Raw genomic sequence first — 18163 nt, forward strand, 5'->3', positions numbered from 1 at the left:
TTAAAGACACTGGACATTAGAGATAATTAGAGAAAATGATATACTCAGGAGGTACAAGTCACACTGAATCTTGAAGTATTTTATGTCCGTTTATTGAGATCTTACTGAGTTGTGGCTTAGAGGAATCCACTTTTTCACGGAAATCGCAGCAATCAGGTGCTGAACTGTCTCTATGAGCTGTGTGTCAGAGCTACTGCTCCAGCAATAGTCAGCACCACTGGAGGCAGCAGTATTCCAGCAACTCCTGTGTTCTGCTGCAGTGAAATGACTGATGATGTTTTGTCAGTGGAGTCTGGTAGTGATTGCTAGGTACGCTGTTTCTGATCAATAATGCACCTATTCAAAAGATGTTCTCCCTATCAATCATTTATGTGGGAAGGTTCCAAAATAAGTAATCCTTTCAGTTGTCAACAGATTTTATACATCACACAACAGACTATTAATTTGGTATATTTTCCATTGGACATTTTGGCATGATACGAGCCAAAAACCGACATGTGACAGCTAAAGTAAACTCTGAGTGGGAGGAAGTGGAGATGTATTGCCTATCTTTAGATACAGTCATTGATCTAGCTCTATCAAATAAGTATTGAAGTTCAATATCCAACCCTAATTAAGGCTACCTTTTTAATAATGCAGTTCAATCCCTTCCCCTTTATTTACCTCCCCTGTTGGTGATAAAAGTGGGTTCTCATTCCATGAGATCATTATAGGGGTCATTGCCCACTGACAGATCCACTCATGGTGATTATGAAACTATAAAACTGCCAAGTTGATACTTGTGTTGCCGTGGAGATCTTCCAGTTTGAGTACTAAGGTCAGAGCTGTTGAGAGAATACATATCTACCAACTCAAATGTGCTGTAATGTGCGACACAGCTATTCATTTCACCTCTGCAGCAGAGAGCCTGGTGTTTCTTAGAAGTTAATTGAGCTGTTGTGTTAGTTAAGCTCTTTGTCTCAACCAGAACATTGTCAAACATGTCACAGAAAACAAAAGAACGCAAAAACAAACAGAGAAAGCTTCTTTGTTAGATGTGTGTGCTGGAAGAAGAGATGATACGCATATATTTATATCCTCAATGTGCAGTTTAGTTAACACCCTGGATGTGTGACAATAGTGAGTGGAACAGTTTGTGTGTCTGTGTGTATATATGTGGTGATGTTTGGTGACACTTTTTAAGCTCTCAGCAGAGACCCACTCACACTCTTCAGAACCATCAGTGAACTACACACAGATACCCAAGAAGGGGGAAGTAACTCTTGTGTGTTTTTTTATCATCTGCTAACACTTGGCTCTTCACTTTTCTGTTTTCTGACTGAAGCAGAACTGTGGATCGGCATTCTGAAGCTGTTAAATTCATCTGTCTCTGTCGCTGACACACACGCACACCCAGCCGGACTTCCTCTCCAATGAAATTGCAAAGTCAGCATGTGTGAACCAGGAAGTGATGGTGAACTGGATCATTGTTCAGCAACACATTCCCACTCACACACATTTAATAGCTACTGCTGGAAATGACTGAGTTCATTTTGAGGTTTACAAATGAGATACTGACAAGAAAGGCTCGGTCACCTTTTGACTTCAGTCTACACTGAACCATAAATGGCATTAACATGCATCTTGGGTGGTCCACTCACAAGTGGACAGTTCAGAGTACGTCATTTCACACCTAGAATGCATCTTGAGTGACTTCTTTGGATCTCACTTCCCTGCTCCCTATGCAACTAAATACTTACGTCATGTTTGTTTTCAAAGACCAAAAGTGTTGTTGTTTTTTTTACTGGCGCAAGGCAGAAATATACTTCCCATGCCTAGGCTGCTAGAAATGAAAAGCTGACCTACTGTCTGTACTTGTCAAACTAATATATTTAATAACTAATATATCTCTATGCTTTTTGCAAGGAAACTTACACAATTTGAGAACCAACTGAATAAGTACGAATGAGTACTAGGGCTGCATGATTCTGGAAAAAATGAGTTTTTTTTTGTTGAGAATTGAGATCACGATTCTCTCTCACAATTTTTTTTCAACATGTTTTTTTGTACTAATTTACCCGATACACAAGGAAGCAGAGCAGAAAATATAATGGTGCCTGATATAGGACAGGCCATATCTTAAAGAGTACAGCCTAGACCCGCTCTATATGAAAAGTGCCTTGAGATAACTTCTGTTGTGATTTGGCGCTATATAAATCAAATTGAATTGAATTGAATTGAATGTTTGTCTAAGTGGTAGTTGATCCAGTAATAAACTTTGTAAGGCTGCCTGCTAAATGTTGACTGTTCGATACATTAATCAGGAGTACCCTGATCTGACTCACAGAATGTCAGTGGACAAGTTGGTAGAATTAAAATGGTAGAATTAACTAGCTAATCGTTTTTCATCACGAGCACGAGTGCCATTAGCTGGGTTTTCTTCTGGATTTATTTAGCCGTTTTTATTTGCCCTAACACAACGTCTCGCCTCACACTGTCATTAGCTGCTGTCACTCATTCGCTCTCACCGGGTTTATTTGAGTTTCTGCTGCTTTGAATCCCCTCACGTCCCTGATGAAAATGCAGCAGAATTGTTGTCATTTAGAAATGAGATCGCATAGAGCTCTGAATCAAGATCGCGATTTTAATATGATTAATTGTGCAGCCCTAGTATGTACTTAGACTTACGCAGAGGACATCAATTGAGTAGGTTGTCCCTCAGTGCGGCAGACACACAAAGACATTTGCACACACACTTCTAGAAGAATGTGACCATATGAGGCCCAGACCACCTCCAGATGTGGTCTGAGCAAATGGATCTCCACATGTCTTGTGTGCACATTCACACTTGTACTTGGAGCTGTCCACTTGTGATTGGATCACCCACGCATATTAATTTCAGGTATGAAGAGAGCCCAAGACACAATGACCCCCACATATTAGTTTTACATTCACTGTATAACCTGCAAATTGGCTATGTCATCAATGTCACACATACACATTCAGTGGGGCCACAGTAGATGAGTGGTTAAGGCATCAGCGTGCTAAAAAAATAAAACAACTCTCAAGTTAACTGTAGATGTTTGAAGTGTGAATGTGGTAGTCTGCCACATGTCTGTTCAGCCTTGTGTTAGCGGTTGGGCCATTGTGTACTCTGTGTACTCTGCTTTTAGGCCCCAGTCCCCTGTGGCTGAGCACAGGATAAGAGGGTATCAAAAATGGATAGCAGCATGATTGTGTGCAGCCATCCATTTGCATCCATACACGTCTATACCTGCTATATATTATCCTGGCCGTGTTTAGTGAAGGTGTGATGTGGACTTTGTGCTGTTGTCAGGGAGTTCCCCAGGCTGAGAGAATGTAGCAGTTGTTTTTACAGCCTGACCGTGTGACGCGTTTGGAATCATTAGCAATAGCTAGATTTAGCGTGAGTGGGCTGTGACTAGTACAATGCTGCATTGAGCACTGATGCTGGTTGCCATAGTTCTGGTACATTTTGTGTGTCTGTAGCTCACCAGAACACTGGTTGTTACACATTTCACTTCCCCTTGTGTTCTCTGAAAATGCTACACCTTCTTTTACGTTTCCCTTTTCCATCTGACAAACGTCTTGATGATCCCTTGTAGATTGTACTTGCCACCTGTTCGATTTGCACTTTAGCTCTTGTATGTAGATTTGAGATGTCTGGATTTTGCATCCAGTTACAATCTACTGGCACAGAATGCATGTCCTCTCTTCCTTAATGGGTGAAATCAGGATTGTAGTTTGAGGTTAGAAAATTATGGTTATGATCAGTGGTCAGGGCATGAGTCAAACTACCAACACCTGAAACAAGCTGAAAACAAAACATTAAGACAGCTTTTAACCTTTGTCTTCTGTCAAACAAACAATAATAAATTCACCAGTGGAAGAGAAATGTTAAAACTATCATTTTAAGGCACCATGATCACCGTAGTGACAGAACTGTTACTGGGAACATTACCTGTGGAGACCAGTAGTAAAAATTACAATGTTTCATTTGTCTGCAAGAATGTAGTCTATAAAATAAAAACAGTGTTTGTGAAATAAAATACATTCATAGATTCAAAATTAATTTGCATGCCCACCTGCAAATTTTTATGTGTTTTATGCAAATTGTATCAAATGTCTTGCTGAGTTGGGTGGATTTGCTGGCTCAGTTAGTTGTGGGTGCTTAAACAGCTTAATTTTATGCAAGCTGGCTGAACCAACAGTTGTCATTATGACAGGTTCTGGCAAATTAAAAAGTAGCCTATTTTTGTTAATAAACAGACTAACAGAGCAACATGAAGGAGAACAAGAGGAGACATGACTGATTTTTTTCAGTCTCAAAGAAAACTAAAACTGTGCCAATATGGCAACATTTCTGACTTGAAGATGAAGAAAGAGGTGGGCTAAAAAAAACGCTGATGAGGCAAAGTGTAAACACTGCATTACTGCATTACTGCAATACTGACATCTAATTTGCATGCCCACTTGTAAAAATATCATACCTCCATTGCTGGAGTCACTACCCTGTCATTCATGGGATCTCTCAGTCTCATTATATTCCACTCGAGTGTCTGCTGAGTCAAGTGCAACTTGTGCACAACAAGTGGTAAAATTCGGTACACCTGTTCGGTCTACTGTTTAACTTAACATCAAACTGGTTTGAAATTTTTTACATTGACCCAACCCTAATGGATCATGTCAAGAATGTCATTGGTATTGGAAAACATATTGTATAAGGAGTATGAGGAGTGCATTCAGTATATGTGTATATTTGGAATGGAATTAAGAATTGAAACCACACAAGAAATATGTTATTTGACATCTTGTACTTAGAGTCATCTTTTGATAGCAGTGACACTAGAGTATGCTGTCTTAGAGACTGAGTGAAAGAAAAATGCTCCCCACTTGATGTGTGTGTTGTGTGTGTTCTTAGGAGTTGAAGAAGGAATCCAAAGAGGTCAAGGAAGCAAAGAATGAGCCAAAAGAGGAGGCCTCTCAGCCTACAAGGAGAGAGAAGAGCGCAGGAAACGTGGCCAATCTGGTTCAGAGGATGAGCACTATCGGGATCCCGACTGGTGGCTTCCTGCCTCAGCCACCAGCAGCTTCAAAGAGTAAGATGCTGTAGTTCAGTGTGTGTGTCAGTAACAATACCATTGAAATTCCATGCTTCTCAATGCCACATTTGGTACCTTACATGCACATATGCAAACACCCCTCCATACAAATAGTAGTTTGAATTGACTGACATGGTGGCAGACCAGTGCTGTGTAAATATTGATAGAATGACTCTAATGATGGTGACTTACTGACTTTATGAGCACCCAGCTAACGTTACGAGCTATTGCTACGATGGCCTAAACAAGATGATGTTCATCTTTGGGAACATTTACGTGTGAAGCGCTGCTACAATATATGCCAGCTGTTGTTGCAATTAGAAACAATAACGCAAATTGCAAACAATAACGGTAACATGTCAGAATGTGAACATTTTGAGAACATGTTCAAGTTAACAACCGAAACTCATTCACCCTGTATTCTGTGCACAGACCCTCCTTTTTGCATAGTGGCTTTTTGACCTGTCTATAAGTTGTCCCTGATGATCTGCAGACTTGTTTGTGTTGTTATTGTTGCAGTGTCTGCCCCCCTCCTTTTTCTGTCCTTCGTGTTTGACGTCAGACTACAACATAGTTTTATTATGTGTTATCTAAGGTACCGTCAGTGCCTGTGATACAGTAAAGAAATCACGTTTTCAGAATACTTCAAGTATCGTTTGTCTTGACACCCTTACCTGTGATTGGACAGGTCAGACTGACTGAACTGTTGAACATGAAAGCGTCACGAGACATAAACTGACCTTACATTTCTGCTGCAAAATCCCAAATCGTGTGGCGTTTGGCAAGTTAAAACAAAGTAAACACTTTTTTGCAAGTAGTATTTCACCAGTATCTGCTTCCTGGTTGTTAGCTCATGTATGCTTTCATGCATATATACACATATATACTGTATGTGTTGCATACCTCCACCTTATCCAGTCTTGTTCAAAGGTACTTCTTCTTACACAATGCTGTGCTCATTGAATATGTACAAGTACAGAGCTCAACTTCAGGGAAATATTCACCTGTAAACACAACAGCACTGTTAAAGTCTGCTAATGGTGATTTCTGCTGCGTTTGTGTCACCACTTCACAGTGATATACAAACGCTCTGAAACAGGGCTAACACACAGGCAGACACTTGCTCCCATCTTCACACCTGTTGACAGTGTAATACTTACATTAAAATAACTGATGATAACTATAGAATGATTGAAAGATGATTGCTGACAATTTATGGTGGTAACTGTACTGTCTGCTCTCCACTCTGCACAGTCATCAGACATGATCAATGCTCTGTTTGAATATAGGAACAGAGGCAAAAATTCATCAAACTGGTATTTAACCCTGAAGTCCTCAGGTCAAAATAATAATCTTTTAGTACTGAACGTGTATTTTTATTGTCTTAACTCAGACTGATGCTGCACTGTACACGTCCAAGTCTACACCACTTCTTCTTTGGTTTTAAAGTCTCTATTGGTAGCCGTGCTTGTTCAGCAGGGTGTGTCTCCTGCCTGCCAAAGGATCACCTTGCAGATCAACCTCACAGTTACTTGTGGGGTGGGGCTCTTGAACGCCCTGCCACTTCCTGGATTTGCATCTTGACTGCTCGTCACCTGTCCCAGTTTTCATACCGCCCACCTTTGACATTCTAGAGGAGGCGCATACACTGAGCCAGGCTGCCTCTATGCAATTTAAAACAAAAACAGTAGACTGGCGCAACATGTGCACATGAGAGCACACAGCAGGTTGGTTGACTAACTGGTGTTTCTTGGATTGCATTTGTTTCCACAGAGCCTAAGAAGAGACAGTGCAAAGCTCTGTTTGATTATCAGCCGCAGAACGAAGATGAACTAGAGCTGAAAATCGGTGACATCGTTGACATCATTGAAGAGGTAATTTTATCATCAATGACTATGTAGTCATTAATGTCCAAGAGATCTAATCAGACCCCTCATGCTATAACTGTGTCCTTTTGAAAAGCAAACGAGAATGAAAATTCATGTCGTATCTACACTGGCTTTGCCTAATTGCTGACCTTTTAGTGTTAGGGCCAAACAATAATGCTGCATATATGTTATGTTTTTACCCACTGGTGATATCCTGACAGTTAAACTGGTTGTCTGTGGTGGTGGCAAGTCAGAACAAGTGAGATATGTGAGCAGTAGAGAGCACTCGGAGCACATGTGCTGTAGCAAGCAGTAATATGTTACTGTAGAAAATGTATTCATGTATTCACACATGTGGCACAGTGTGATTATGCCTTATCAGAGTCATGTAATGGGCTAGAGGCATTATCCATAGTGTCTTCCTATTAATGTTGGGCATGAGGGACCCCAGTGGAATTTGAATTTGTATGACTATTGACCAGAGAAGTGAAGGACCTCAGAAACACCAGATTTTAAGGTCTGAGAATTAGTGGGGCGAAAAAAATCCATTACTGTGGCAGACATATTACTCCATCTTTTCTCTTTGCAGGTTGAAGAGGGCTGGTGGAGTGGAAACTCAAACGGCAAGTCAGGACTGTTCCCCTCCAACTTCGTTAAAGAGCTGGACACCATGACAGAGGACGGAGAGTCCAACGAGACCACGGCAGATGAGACTGGTAAAGACAGAGACTGAAAAACAAACAGAACTTCATTAATGTGGAGGGTGCAGCTCAGCTCAACACTACAGAGGGAATACTGGAATTTTATGTTTACTTTATTTGTGATAACAAAACAAAGCTCAAGGTGCATTTGCTGCAGCTCAGTAAAGAGGATGTTTTTCTTGTTCTTCAGTTATGAGGAACTGTTAATGCACCAGTTTTTCTTGTTGTTTTTGCTTTAAGGCCATTAATAGTCAGTGTCTGTAGAATTACATCTATTGGTGGAGATGTTCAGGTGTGATTGAAACAAGTCTAAACAAGAACGTTGGCTCAAGCTTTAATCTGCTAAATCCTCTGTCTGCTAGTTATATGACTGGGAGGTACAGTAGCTCTTTAAACTCTCTCTGTGTGTGTGTGTGTGTGTGTGTGGGTGGTGCGCACATTTTAGGTTTTGTACAGCTGGAGGTGAGGTATTATATGACTGCTTTTTGAATGTGCTAAATTAATGAATATGAGTTTTAAATTAAACATGATACATCTAACATCATTCATAAGAACTGCTACTGAGTTTTTATGAATTAATCTTATCATTCATATTATAAAGAATGTCATACTGTAGCTCTCTGGTTACACACAAACACAGTTGTAGCATCCTCTGGTGGCCGAATGGTGAATAAAATGTGAATCTTCCAAGACAGATCAGGTGTCCTGTCTTGTGCGGTATTGCAGCAGGAGTGAAAGCAGTAAAATGTGATACACGTGGATTTATTCACTCTGTTGTATCCTCCCTAGATGGAAGTGGAATGGAAAGCACTACCACCCCCACATCGCCTCCGCCTGCCTCAGGGAACGGAGTTATCGCTCAGCCCAAGAAGATCCGAGGTGTCGGCTTCGGAGATATTTTCAGTCAAGGGTCGGTCAAGCTAAAGGTCCGCCTGCCCAGCCCCGAAACAGAGGAGAGGAAGGATAAAGTAAGTGTGATGCAAACTCAGAATATGCAGTTACACAATGCAAGGATGGTTCTCAGCCAGTAAGCCGTGGATTGTTCCTGGTGGGAGAGTTGCTACTCCAAGTGAAGGAGTATTAGTATCTAGGGGTCTTGTTCATTAGTGAGCGTACGATAGAGTGAGAGATTGACGGATTGGTGCGGCATCAGCAGTAATGCAGACACTGTACCAGACCATTGTGGTGAAGAGGGAGCTGAGCCAGAGGGCAAAGCTATCAATTTACCAATCAATCTACATTCCAGCCCCCACCTATGGTCACGAGATCTAGGTAGTGACCGAAAACAATATTGCGGATACAGGTGGCCGAAATTAGTTTCCTCTGCAGGGTCTTTGGGCTCAGCCTTAGAGGCAGGGTGAGGAGCGCAGACATCCGGAGGGAAATTAAAGTAGAGCCACTGCTCCTTCACGTCGAAAGGAGCCAATTGAGGTGGTTTGGGCATCTGGTTGCCTCCTGGGCGCCTTCCTGTGGAGGTCTTCAGGGCACGTCCAAGTTGGAGAAGACATCGGGGTAGACCCAGAACTCACTGGAGGGATTATATATCTCATCTGGCCTGGGAACGCGTTGGAATCCTCCAGGAGGAGCTGGAAAATGATGCTAAGGAAAAGGGATGTTTGGAATGCCCTGCTTAGCCTGTGACCCACCGTAACCCCAACCCCTAATAAGCAGAAGAAAATGAATGAATAATGCAAGAAATGTTGTGAAAGCTGAGCATGAAAAAGCATATGATATGTCTAGATTTACATAGCTGATAAAATATTAATTAATTAGCAATGTCAAAGAAAGTAGTCCCTGAGGATCATCGCTGTATATACATAACACTGCAAAATGATGTATGTTTTCTAGTATGGCTGTTAAAACAATTTTGGAAATACTGACAGTTGAGCAGTAGGCTGAAAATGGAGAGATTCCATGCACCAAAAAGCTCCTGTTAAAAGATTGTATTTGCGAGAACAAGGCTCAGATTTATGATAAATATTTAGGCGCATCTTAAAAAATTAGGCTTCTCACAGTCTATTGCGGCAAAGTAAACATCCCCCTTTAATCTCTATAACACTATTTAACTACACCTATGTGATGTGTGTCATGATGGATGGAAGTTTCCTGAGTCAGCCTGACACAGATTGAGCTCGAGAGGTCTGCTGTTTACTGTGTACACTGAGAGAAAATACCCAGATTCACGTGAAGCTTCTGTTTGTTGTGAATACACTTGTTTTTCCTGCCATCAGCACATGGACATGACACAGAATTCAGTTAGGAAAATACCATCCTCACCTGAAAAGCACTTTAGACTGAAGCTGTCAGGTACCATTTTATTCAGTGTAGAAACAATGAATCTGATTTTGGAAATGAAAATCCTGCAGAAAAGAGTGGGGTCATCAACTGTTGACTTGTGGATTTGTAGTTTTACTTTATGTATTTACCCTTTGACATTAACATACCAGATACATGGGAGAGTAGGTCAGTGGTGTACTGATACAACAAATAACAAACGCAGTCTCACTTAAGCTCTGTTCTGAAATCGCTCCCCTCTTTTCCCCTCTCTCTCCTCTTCCCAACAGCCCCCACACTCTGGCTCACCACTCACATGGCTTCCTCCTTCACTCTCCTCCACTCCTCACATACCACCACTCTGCATGCTCTCACACTCTCCTTTTCACAGCCTCCGATGTCTTCATTTGGCTTTGACCGGGCCACATAATCCACTTACCACTCTCCCCTCCCCCCTGCAGTAGTAATATGAGGGACACACAGCATCCTTGTTGTGATCATTTTCAATTTCTGCCTTTTTTGATCATTTTCTGCTACACAGAAAAGTTGTGTTATGCACCTGTCTGCTACTTTCAACGAGTTAAGCCCAACATGGTACTACCATGCTCCTTCTCATTTTTAGCTTCTTTCCTTCCATTTTCTTCCTTTTGTTTGAGTAATTATTCTTTCAATTAACAGCATTACTTATACTTAATAACACACAGTCTTGATCAGATGATTCAGCTCATTCAGCTCTGCCTCAAGCCGTCTCAAAGAGGACTCCTACATGAAGCCACATATCCACTCATATCCAATAAATCATTTCCATATGTATGGTTTGCTTCATTTTAGCCAGTCCCATCATTACCATCTGCTGCAAAGCCCGCCCATCCCAACATGACAGACTCACAGAGAGCAGACGGAGACAGCAAACCCAAAGGTAAAAGACTAAAAAAGTTCTGGAAAAAGGATTCTTTGAGGTGTGGAAAGTGTATTCAGTTTCACCAGATTGTCACTGTGATTGTTATTGTTTATTACTGTTAGCGTTTACTTGCTTGAAGCTGGTGTGTTAGCTTTGCTAGCACTATTTACATCTGTCATTAGTTACAGCTCCACTGTTAAGTGTGGATATGAGGAAAAATATCTTGCAAATACTGAAAACCCAATGTAAAAGCCAGTCATTTATTATTTGTAATTAAATATCAAGCTTTGTGTTGTATGTACTGGATGTTTAGGAGATAAAATAGGATGTTTACACTCCTTTAGAAATATGCTGACTTTCAGATATACTAGTTTTAAGATAAACCAAGATCTTTGGTCTGTGTATGTCCTGTGCTTATATTAACACGAATAATAAATAGCTTTGTATTTTCATGTAATATGCAGATGTTTTCCTCAGGTGCTTTTGCACCTAAGTATCTCATGTATTCTAACTATCTACTATAACAGATACCAATATTTTGCTTTCCTCAGCTAAGGAGTACTGTAAGGTCACGTTTTCTTTTGAGGCCACAAATGAGGACGAGCTGAGCCTGAAAGAGGGCGATATCATCCACATCCTGAGCAAGGTAATCTTCCCGTCCTTTATGCATCAACTTGGTGAAAATTAAATGAGAAAACAAAACATCTGGGCTTACTTGGGAACAGTACAAAAGTTCAGTAAACAAAATTACTCTCCTCTGGGTCACCACTAAACGTGAACCAGAGAAGATTGAGAGAGTTATTATTGCTCTTAATATTACTAGTGGCAGTCATCAAATTTTTTGTATGTATGTATTAATGCATTAATCTATTAAATAGACTTAATTACTGAGTAATTCAATATTATATATTTTAATGGGCAATAAAAAGAGGAATTATTACTGGAATTTACAAGTGAAACATCCATAAAAAAAATGGCTGGCTCAGCTCAGCAGCCTCTGACTTGTCACAGAGGTATGATGACTCAGGGGTACAACGTTAATTCCCTCATTTCTCTGCTTGTTTTTTAGAAAGCTGGCACCATCTAGTGGAGACAATATAGAAATGCTTGTAAAATGACTACAAGTTGAAAGTTTTTGTTTGGAACAGGTGTATGTCTCTCAGTCAGGGTTATTTTGTTTACTGTACTGTGGCGGTGGAGTTTTTTCTTTTTTCTACATCTGCTTCTTGTTGAAAAACAAAAAAATAACAGGCATATTAGACAAAGCAAAGGTGACAAATTTATAACTAATGTGTTGTCACCATCAAAACTTTTTTCATTGTTTCTCCAACAGGACACAGGAGAGCCTGGCTGGTGGCGAGGAGAGATTGGTGGCAAAGAAGGGGTTTTTCCTGACAACTTTGTGTCCTTGATTTCTGAAGCAGAGAAAGAGGTAAGATCAGGGCAGGAATCAAATCACCTACTGGCAGCTAAGTGTGGTGTTGAAACATCTGACTCACAGGACATGCACATAAAGATTAGATTAGATTTCTCAGTGGAGAGTTATCTATTACTCACAGTATTTTTCTATTATTTAGAATGTGTGTAGAGGGGATCTTTAAATATTCTGTGAATATGGATATGTTACGTAGCTGTAGTCGTGTTTGTAACTGTGATATTGGGGCCTTGTGCTGGTATGAAAATCCAAAAAGTTTTATGTAGAAGTCTTAAAAATGTTGTTTGGTGTATTCTTGGTAAGGGATAAAACCAGGCGCATACATGTATAGATTATTTTTTATTCTTTTAATGATGAATGCATTTTTTTTTTCACTTTTTATCAGTTAAAAAGCTTAAATTCATTTTAAAATCTAAGTTCATGAAATGTACTGGCAAATGTTAAAGTGGGGGTGAGCTAGAAAATATGTAATATATGTGGGTGGGGATTCACTGTAACAGATAAATAATACTTTCCCAGAGAGGTGAAAGAAAACAAAAAAAAAGTACTTCACAGTGGGAGATGAGAGAATGATCTAATCAAACTGCTCATTTTATCTCAACTCCTGACATATGGCATACTGTACCTTACATCATCTAATTAATATTATGGAGCAGTAAGCACAGCTTAAGTTTTCCACATAACAAATGCAGAAATCCTGTTTGATTTCTTATGAAGGCTTTTCCACATGGATAATAAGACCTTTTGATAATCAGCCAGATGCCTTTTAGGGTAAAGAGCTTATTGGTAGTCTTTCCTAGGCTGATTTAATGATCAGTGAAGCAGCTTTTGAAGATGGTTTTCAAGTGGTGTTAATAGTGTTTGAACTGACTATGGGAGTGTGTTGTCCTGTTTGAGGGCTGAGTCTGACTGATTTCATGTTCATATGAGACATTAAAGCCCTTTGATGTGCTATTAAAGAAGGTTATTTGAGGTACTTCGTAGATAATGTACGTGATTATGTTTTGTGTCCGCTAATTTTTCAGTCTTCCACGTCAAGAGGGTCAGTGAAGTCATCACCGAAGCCAGAGTCAGAGGAGGTAAGCTACCAGTGCCCCTAATGAAAGATGACCAGTAGGATGTTAGTGTTTCTGCTGTGGAGCACATTTTGATTACACACTTTCATCAGTGCCGTGATACTGGAGGGAGCTCTGTGGCTATCCTCTGTTGTAGTAATGGATGAGGCTCAGTGAATCAGTTAGTTTGTGTGTGCTGTTGTCACTCAATAACCAGTCCGTGCAGTAGTAGTTAACAACTGCAGTGCGTAAAATGGCTGTTTATGCTTAATTAAAAGGTCTGTCTGTGGGGATCCTATCCATAATGTTGTCAAACACTTACAATAACAATCAGTGTCAATGGCAGTCAGTGGCAAAAAACACAAGCACTTCAGTGGACATATTTTGATGACATTGCAGCATATATATATATATATATATTTTTTTTTTTTTTTTTTCCTCATGTTCTTACAGCCAGAAATGTAGGAAAATAAGGCCTGGTTGTCATGCTCTTATATGGTGATTTTCCATGTTTGGCAATTAAGACATTCTGTAGACACACACACACAGTTGAGTACATTGATAAGAGATCTCAAGTATACACAGGTTAATTTCATTCATTAGTTCTCAAGGCACTCAGTTTAGTGTTATTTAATGCTTATTAGAATTCAGTTATTCAAGCTGTGATAGTTCACACTGATCTGATTCAGTGAGACCTTTCTATTTACAACATATTTCTCTGATAATTGAAAGTGTTTGTTTATAGAGGTGTGACTGTATAGAAACAGAAGTTTACCCCTTCGGCAGGATGATATTTAATTGGGGAGGAAAGCGCGTTCTGGTGAATGTGACTGTGTGTCACACCCGCAGGCGTTATATAATTTGATTGGATTGTAAATGCTTATTTAATGGCTCTCGGCAGCAGTCAGCCCATCACTGCTGATTATTCAGCCCACAGAGTCGGTGGAAAGAGATTAGAATGATATGACTGAAGATGATGATGTCCAAGTCATTAAATGTCAAAAATAGCAGTCTCACGTTAGTCTATAGGAAGAAATGCTTAAACTGAGGTATTTATTGCAACTCTTTATGCTGAAATTACATCAGAGGCTTAGATTCAATTTTCTCCTCTAATGTAGCTCATCTAATATTTGCTCATTTAAATCAGAAGCAAAACAATGTGATTTCTGTTGCATGGAAGTGACCAGACTCTGAGACGTGTTTGTACCTTTTAATAGTAAAACCACTGAATTTTCATAAGTAAAAAAACTGGTACATGACATGGTGTGAATCCACCTCTTTGTTTACCTTCTAATGGAGTTGGTCAAATCTTGTTTGTGCTGCAAACAACACGTGTTCACTTTAGAACATAATGAACTAACCAAGGGCATCATGTCAGCCAAAATTCTGAGTTAGGACACAATTAAAGCGAGGGGTCGTTCCTCAGAAAAAATACAAATAATGATGCAATTCTCTGTGATTTGACAAATATATTCACTTCAAGGGGATTATTTTAAACTTCACTAAACCAGTTTGTAGCTCAGTAATCTTTTTAAATCAGGGCAAATGTTGTATATGTCTTTAAAGATTTTCATGTCTGTTATCTGTGCTGTTACGGTTATTTAAAATGACACTCACGTTTCACTTGAATAGAATAGTCTTGGATGAAAGGAACCTGCCAACATGGTAATATATGTATTGTATGGAAAGCAGCATGTATACAGATTAGACTGTGCTGACATCACATAGCAGAGTCTGTTCCATTACCAACAAAAGTTCAGACTGAGCTGCAGTAATTTATTTTCCAAGCTGCTCAGCTTCCTTGAACAATCCTTCATCACCACTAGCCCAATTATATACTGTAAAACCTGTAACCACACCTACACACACTTTTCAGTCTGAGAAAAATCTTCATTATGTCATGTAAAATCTTTAAGATAATGCTAACTGGTAACATTTGTTTGAGTGGCGTTTATTTCTCTGTAAGTACAGAAACAAAAACATTTTTGGCTAGATATTTCTAATTTTACTGCTTACTTGATTGGCTATGCATTTAGTTTTTACATTCACATTGCATTAATTTTAGATTTCATCACAATTGCCAACCTGGAAATTAAACAAGTCTTTGTAAACCTTTCCACTGATACATTAGCTGCCATCTCCCATAATAGTCCTGTTTATGATCTAGGAATGATGCTGAACTGTTCTTGCCTCTAGTTGCATTGTTACGAAATGTAATCAACACAGTTACATGAACAACCATGATTGATATCATCACAGCCACAGGTTAACCTTGGACAAAAGTACAGCCTGAAGCATCACTTACGTATAACATACATGTCATACAGCTGTTACCCTGGAAACTAGGTGTGATTAGGATGTGAGTAGATGATTGGAAACTGACAGTCCTGAATGAGTTCAGTGATGTTACTTGAACTTGGTGAATGGTGTGTGTCCTGATGTCGTCATTTTCCAGGCTGCATTCAATACTATGATCTCACATGAGTACAGAAGTTTGTGTCATTTTGCAACACTGGGGCTTTTGCCATATGTTGGATCATGGCAACTACAATTGATCTGACTTGCATAATCATACTTTGACAGTGCATGTCTGTTAAGTTGAAAACTATGTCTGTCGCATTCAGAGTGGCATCCAGCACTGCCTTCCTGCTGTGAGCAGACACATGTTGCACAGTGCAAAATGCACTCTGTCAGAACAGAATTGCAGTGCTGGGTTTCCATTGACACTTGCCCCACTCAGCCCCCCCTCCCACCACACCACTCTGCTTTTAAGGCCTAAAAGCTTAACACTACAGGTTTTGTGTGCTCAGTTTCTTTCAACAGTGCTCATGCACATCACACGGTCTGACCAATCATATTGAAAGTATTAACAGAACTTGACCATAAAGAAAGGATATTTATTTGCACAACAAGGCAATCCAAAGTGCTTTGCATGAGACATAAAAGGCATTAAAGAAATATAAGGTAACATAAAAAAGCCACATAAGTGAGATTTAAAAGAAAAGAGTAAAACAAACTGGGAGAAATAAGTGAAAATAGAGTAAAACTGAAAACAAAACAAAAAAAAAAAAACCAGAAGAATGAAATTACAGTACAATTATAGTGCACTGTGACATGCAAAAAACCAGTTCCAAATCTAACTAAATAAAGTCAGTGGCAAACACAAAAGTCATAGGCCTGAGCACAGACACTTAATTGTTCTTATTTGGCTCCAAAACATTAATTTTCATTTATTCAAATTCATTTGATCTCTGTTTAACTGGAGGACATTTTGGTACATCCAATCACTGATTTGTTCAGTGCACTTATTTAGTGCTTGTATGGGACCAGTAGTCACCCAGTCATACTGTAAAATAAATCTGTGTGTTCTGTTGCGTGATTATGATAAAATGTTGTTGCTTTCTGTCATCAGTTGCACTGGTAGCTTAGGGTGGTCTTAGTGCGATCAGTCTCTGGTGTGATCAAAATCCTGACTGTTTAGGGTGGAAAAGGGCTATCAGCTGTTGAAAAACAGCCTTCTCAATAATCTGAACTTTGTTTAAGTTAGAGTCTGTTCTTAAAGTCAGTTGCTGTTGCTGTGCAGTCTGACTGTTGAAATCCCCTATAAATGATACGAAAGAGAGATAAGTTGTAATTAGGCACAGATCAGATTCACACAGATCAAATAGCAATGCTATTTGAAAAAAATGCAGTGGTGTATCAGGACATAGGCATGTTGGTTTTTATATTAATGTGTATTGCCTGACATGACATGTTTATATTGAATTAGCAAAATTCTGGTTGTTGTTCAGTGAATTATTATGTGATCTAAAATGGTTTTGTCTGTCTTAAAGTGAGATAGTAGAGTGATAAGATCTTTATATATTGTTTTCTAGTTGCCCAGGGTTTATATATGAAATGACTAGATTAGTTCTCCCTCAAGGTCTGAGTTCTTGGCCTTAATCTTGGATATTATTAGATTGCCCTTGTTTAGACCAAACCTAACTTCTTGTCTGTTTCTCCTTCCCTTCAGGTTGGGGTTTCTGTATTTGAGATAATAGATGTCAGTGTGAGTTTATGAGTCACCATCCACTTTGATATCATTCTGACCTATTTTTTTTTCTTTTCTCCTCCTCTTAGAAACCAAAGAAGCCGCCTCCGCCATCAAAAATCATAGGTAAGGAACATTTTACAGCCTCCACCTCATTAAATGCTGTCAGCTCAGTGGTAAGTGTGAGAGAAGGGTGCTATTTGATGAGTCATGCGGTGTTTCTCCATAAGAAACACACTTTTATTTTATATTTACTGTGATATGCAGAGATGTGGTGAGAAGACCTATAATTGTAATATCTGTTGACTTGTAAATTTCACAGCACAGATATTTCATGGAAATGTTATTGATAAAAAGAAATGTCTTTCCACTCACCCTTTTACACAAAGGGTAATTTCAGGGATTATTAAGTTATGTAGAGATATACGTTTTCATCAAGACCGTTCACAAACGTTAACATGTTAGACCATGATGGGCAAATACCCTAGGCTGTGTGATCCACTATGGGACAGTTTTGGAATAACACAGCAGAGACTGCCAATAGGATAGGCAAGGTTATTGTACAAAATCAAGGATTTGTAACAGACTTTTCTCTGTCATACTGAGAAAGTCCCACAAAAACACACAAATCTTATGATCTTATTCACATGCTGGTTGGCAAGGAATCCTCTAGCCAAAGGCAGCCCAGCCCAGTGCAGTAATGTCAGTGAAAAAACTGGTTGGACAAACTTGTTGTGGAATGGTGTTTTTTGCACACTTTATTGTGTTGTAGATTTGGATTTTAAATTGGATAAAAT

General features: G+C 39.4%; 2 protein-coding genes across 5 annotated transcripts in view; both read left to right on the forward strand.

The window, feature by feature from the left end:
* The window catches only part of slc5a6a (solute carrier family 5 member 6a), a 558624-nt gene that overhangs the window by 74942 nt on the left and 465519 nt on the right, over positions 1 to 18163 (forward strand). The window lies entirely within an intron of this gene.
* The window catches only part of cd2ap (CD2-associated protein), a 52737-nt gene that overhangs the window by 12698 nt on the left and 21876 nt on the right, over positions 1 to 18163 (forward strand). For all 4 annotated transcript variants that reach the window (XM_018703408.2, XM_018703410.2, XM_018703406.1 and 1 more), the window contains exons 3-11: positions 4922 to 5099; positions 6876 to 6976; positions 7560 to 7686; positions 8461 to 8639; positions 10777 to 10864; positions 11398 to 11492; positions 12180 to 12278; positions 13307 to 13360; positions 17456 to 17492. In XM_018703408.2, the coding sequence (XP_018558924.1) occupies positions 4922 to 5099; positions 6876 to 6976; positions 7560 to 7686; positions 8461 to 8639; positions 10777 to 10864; positions 11398 to 11492; positions 12180 to 12278; positions 13307 to 13360; positions 17456 to 17492 (958 nt within the window). The remainder of the gene's footprint in view (positions 1 to 4921; positions 5100 to 6875; positions 6977 to 7559; positions 7687 to 8460; positions 8640 to 10776; positions 10865 to 11397; positions 11493 to 12179; positions 12279 to 13306; positions 13361 to 17455; positions 17493 to 18163) is intronic.

This window comes from Lates calcarifer, linkage group LG7_1 (genome assembly GCF_001640805.2).
Source record: "Lates calcarifer isolate ASB-BC8 linkage group LG7_1, TLL_Latcal_v3, whole genome shotgun sequence".
Taxonomy (NCBI): domain Eukaryota; kingdom Metazoa; phylum Chordata; class Actinopteri; family Centropomidae; genus Lates; species Lates calcarifer.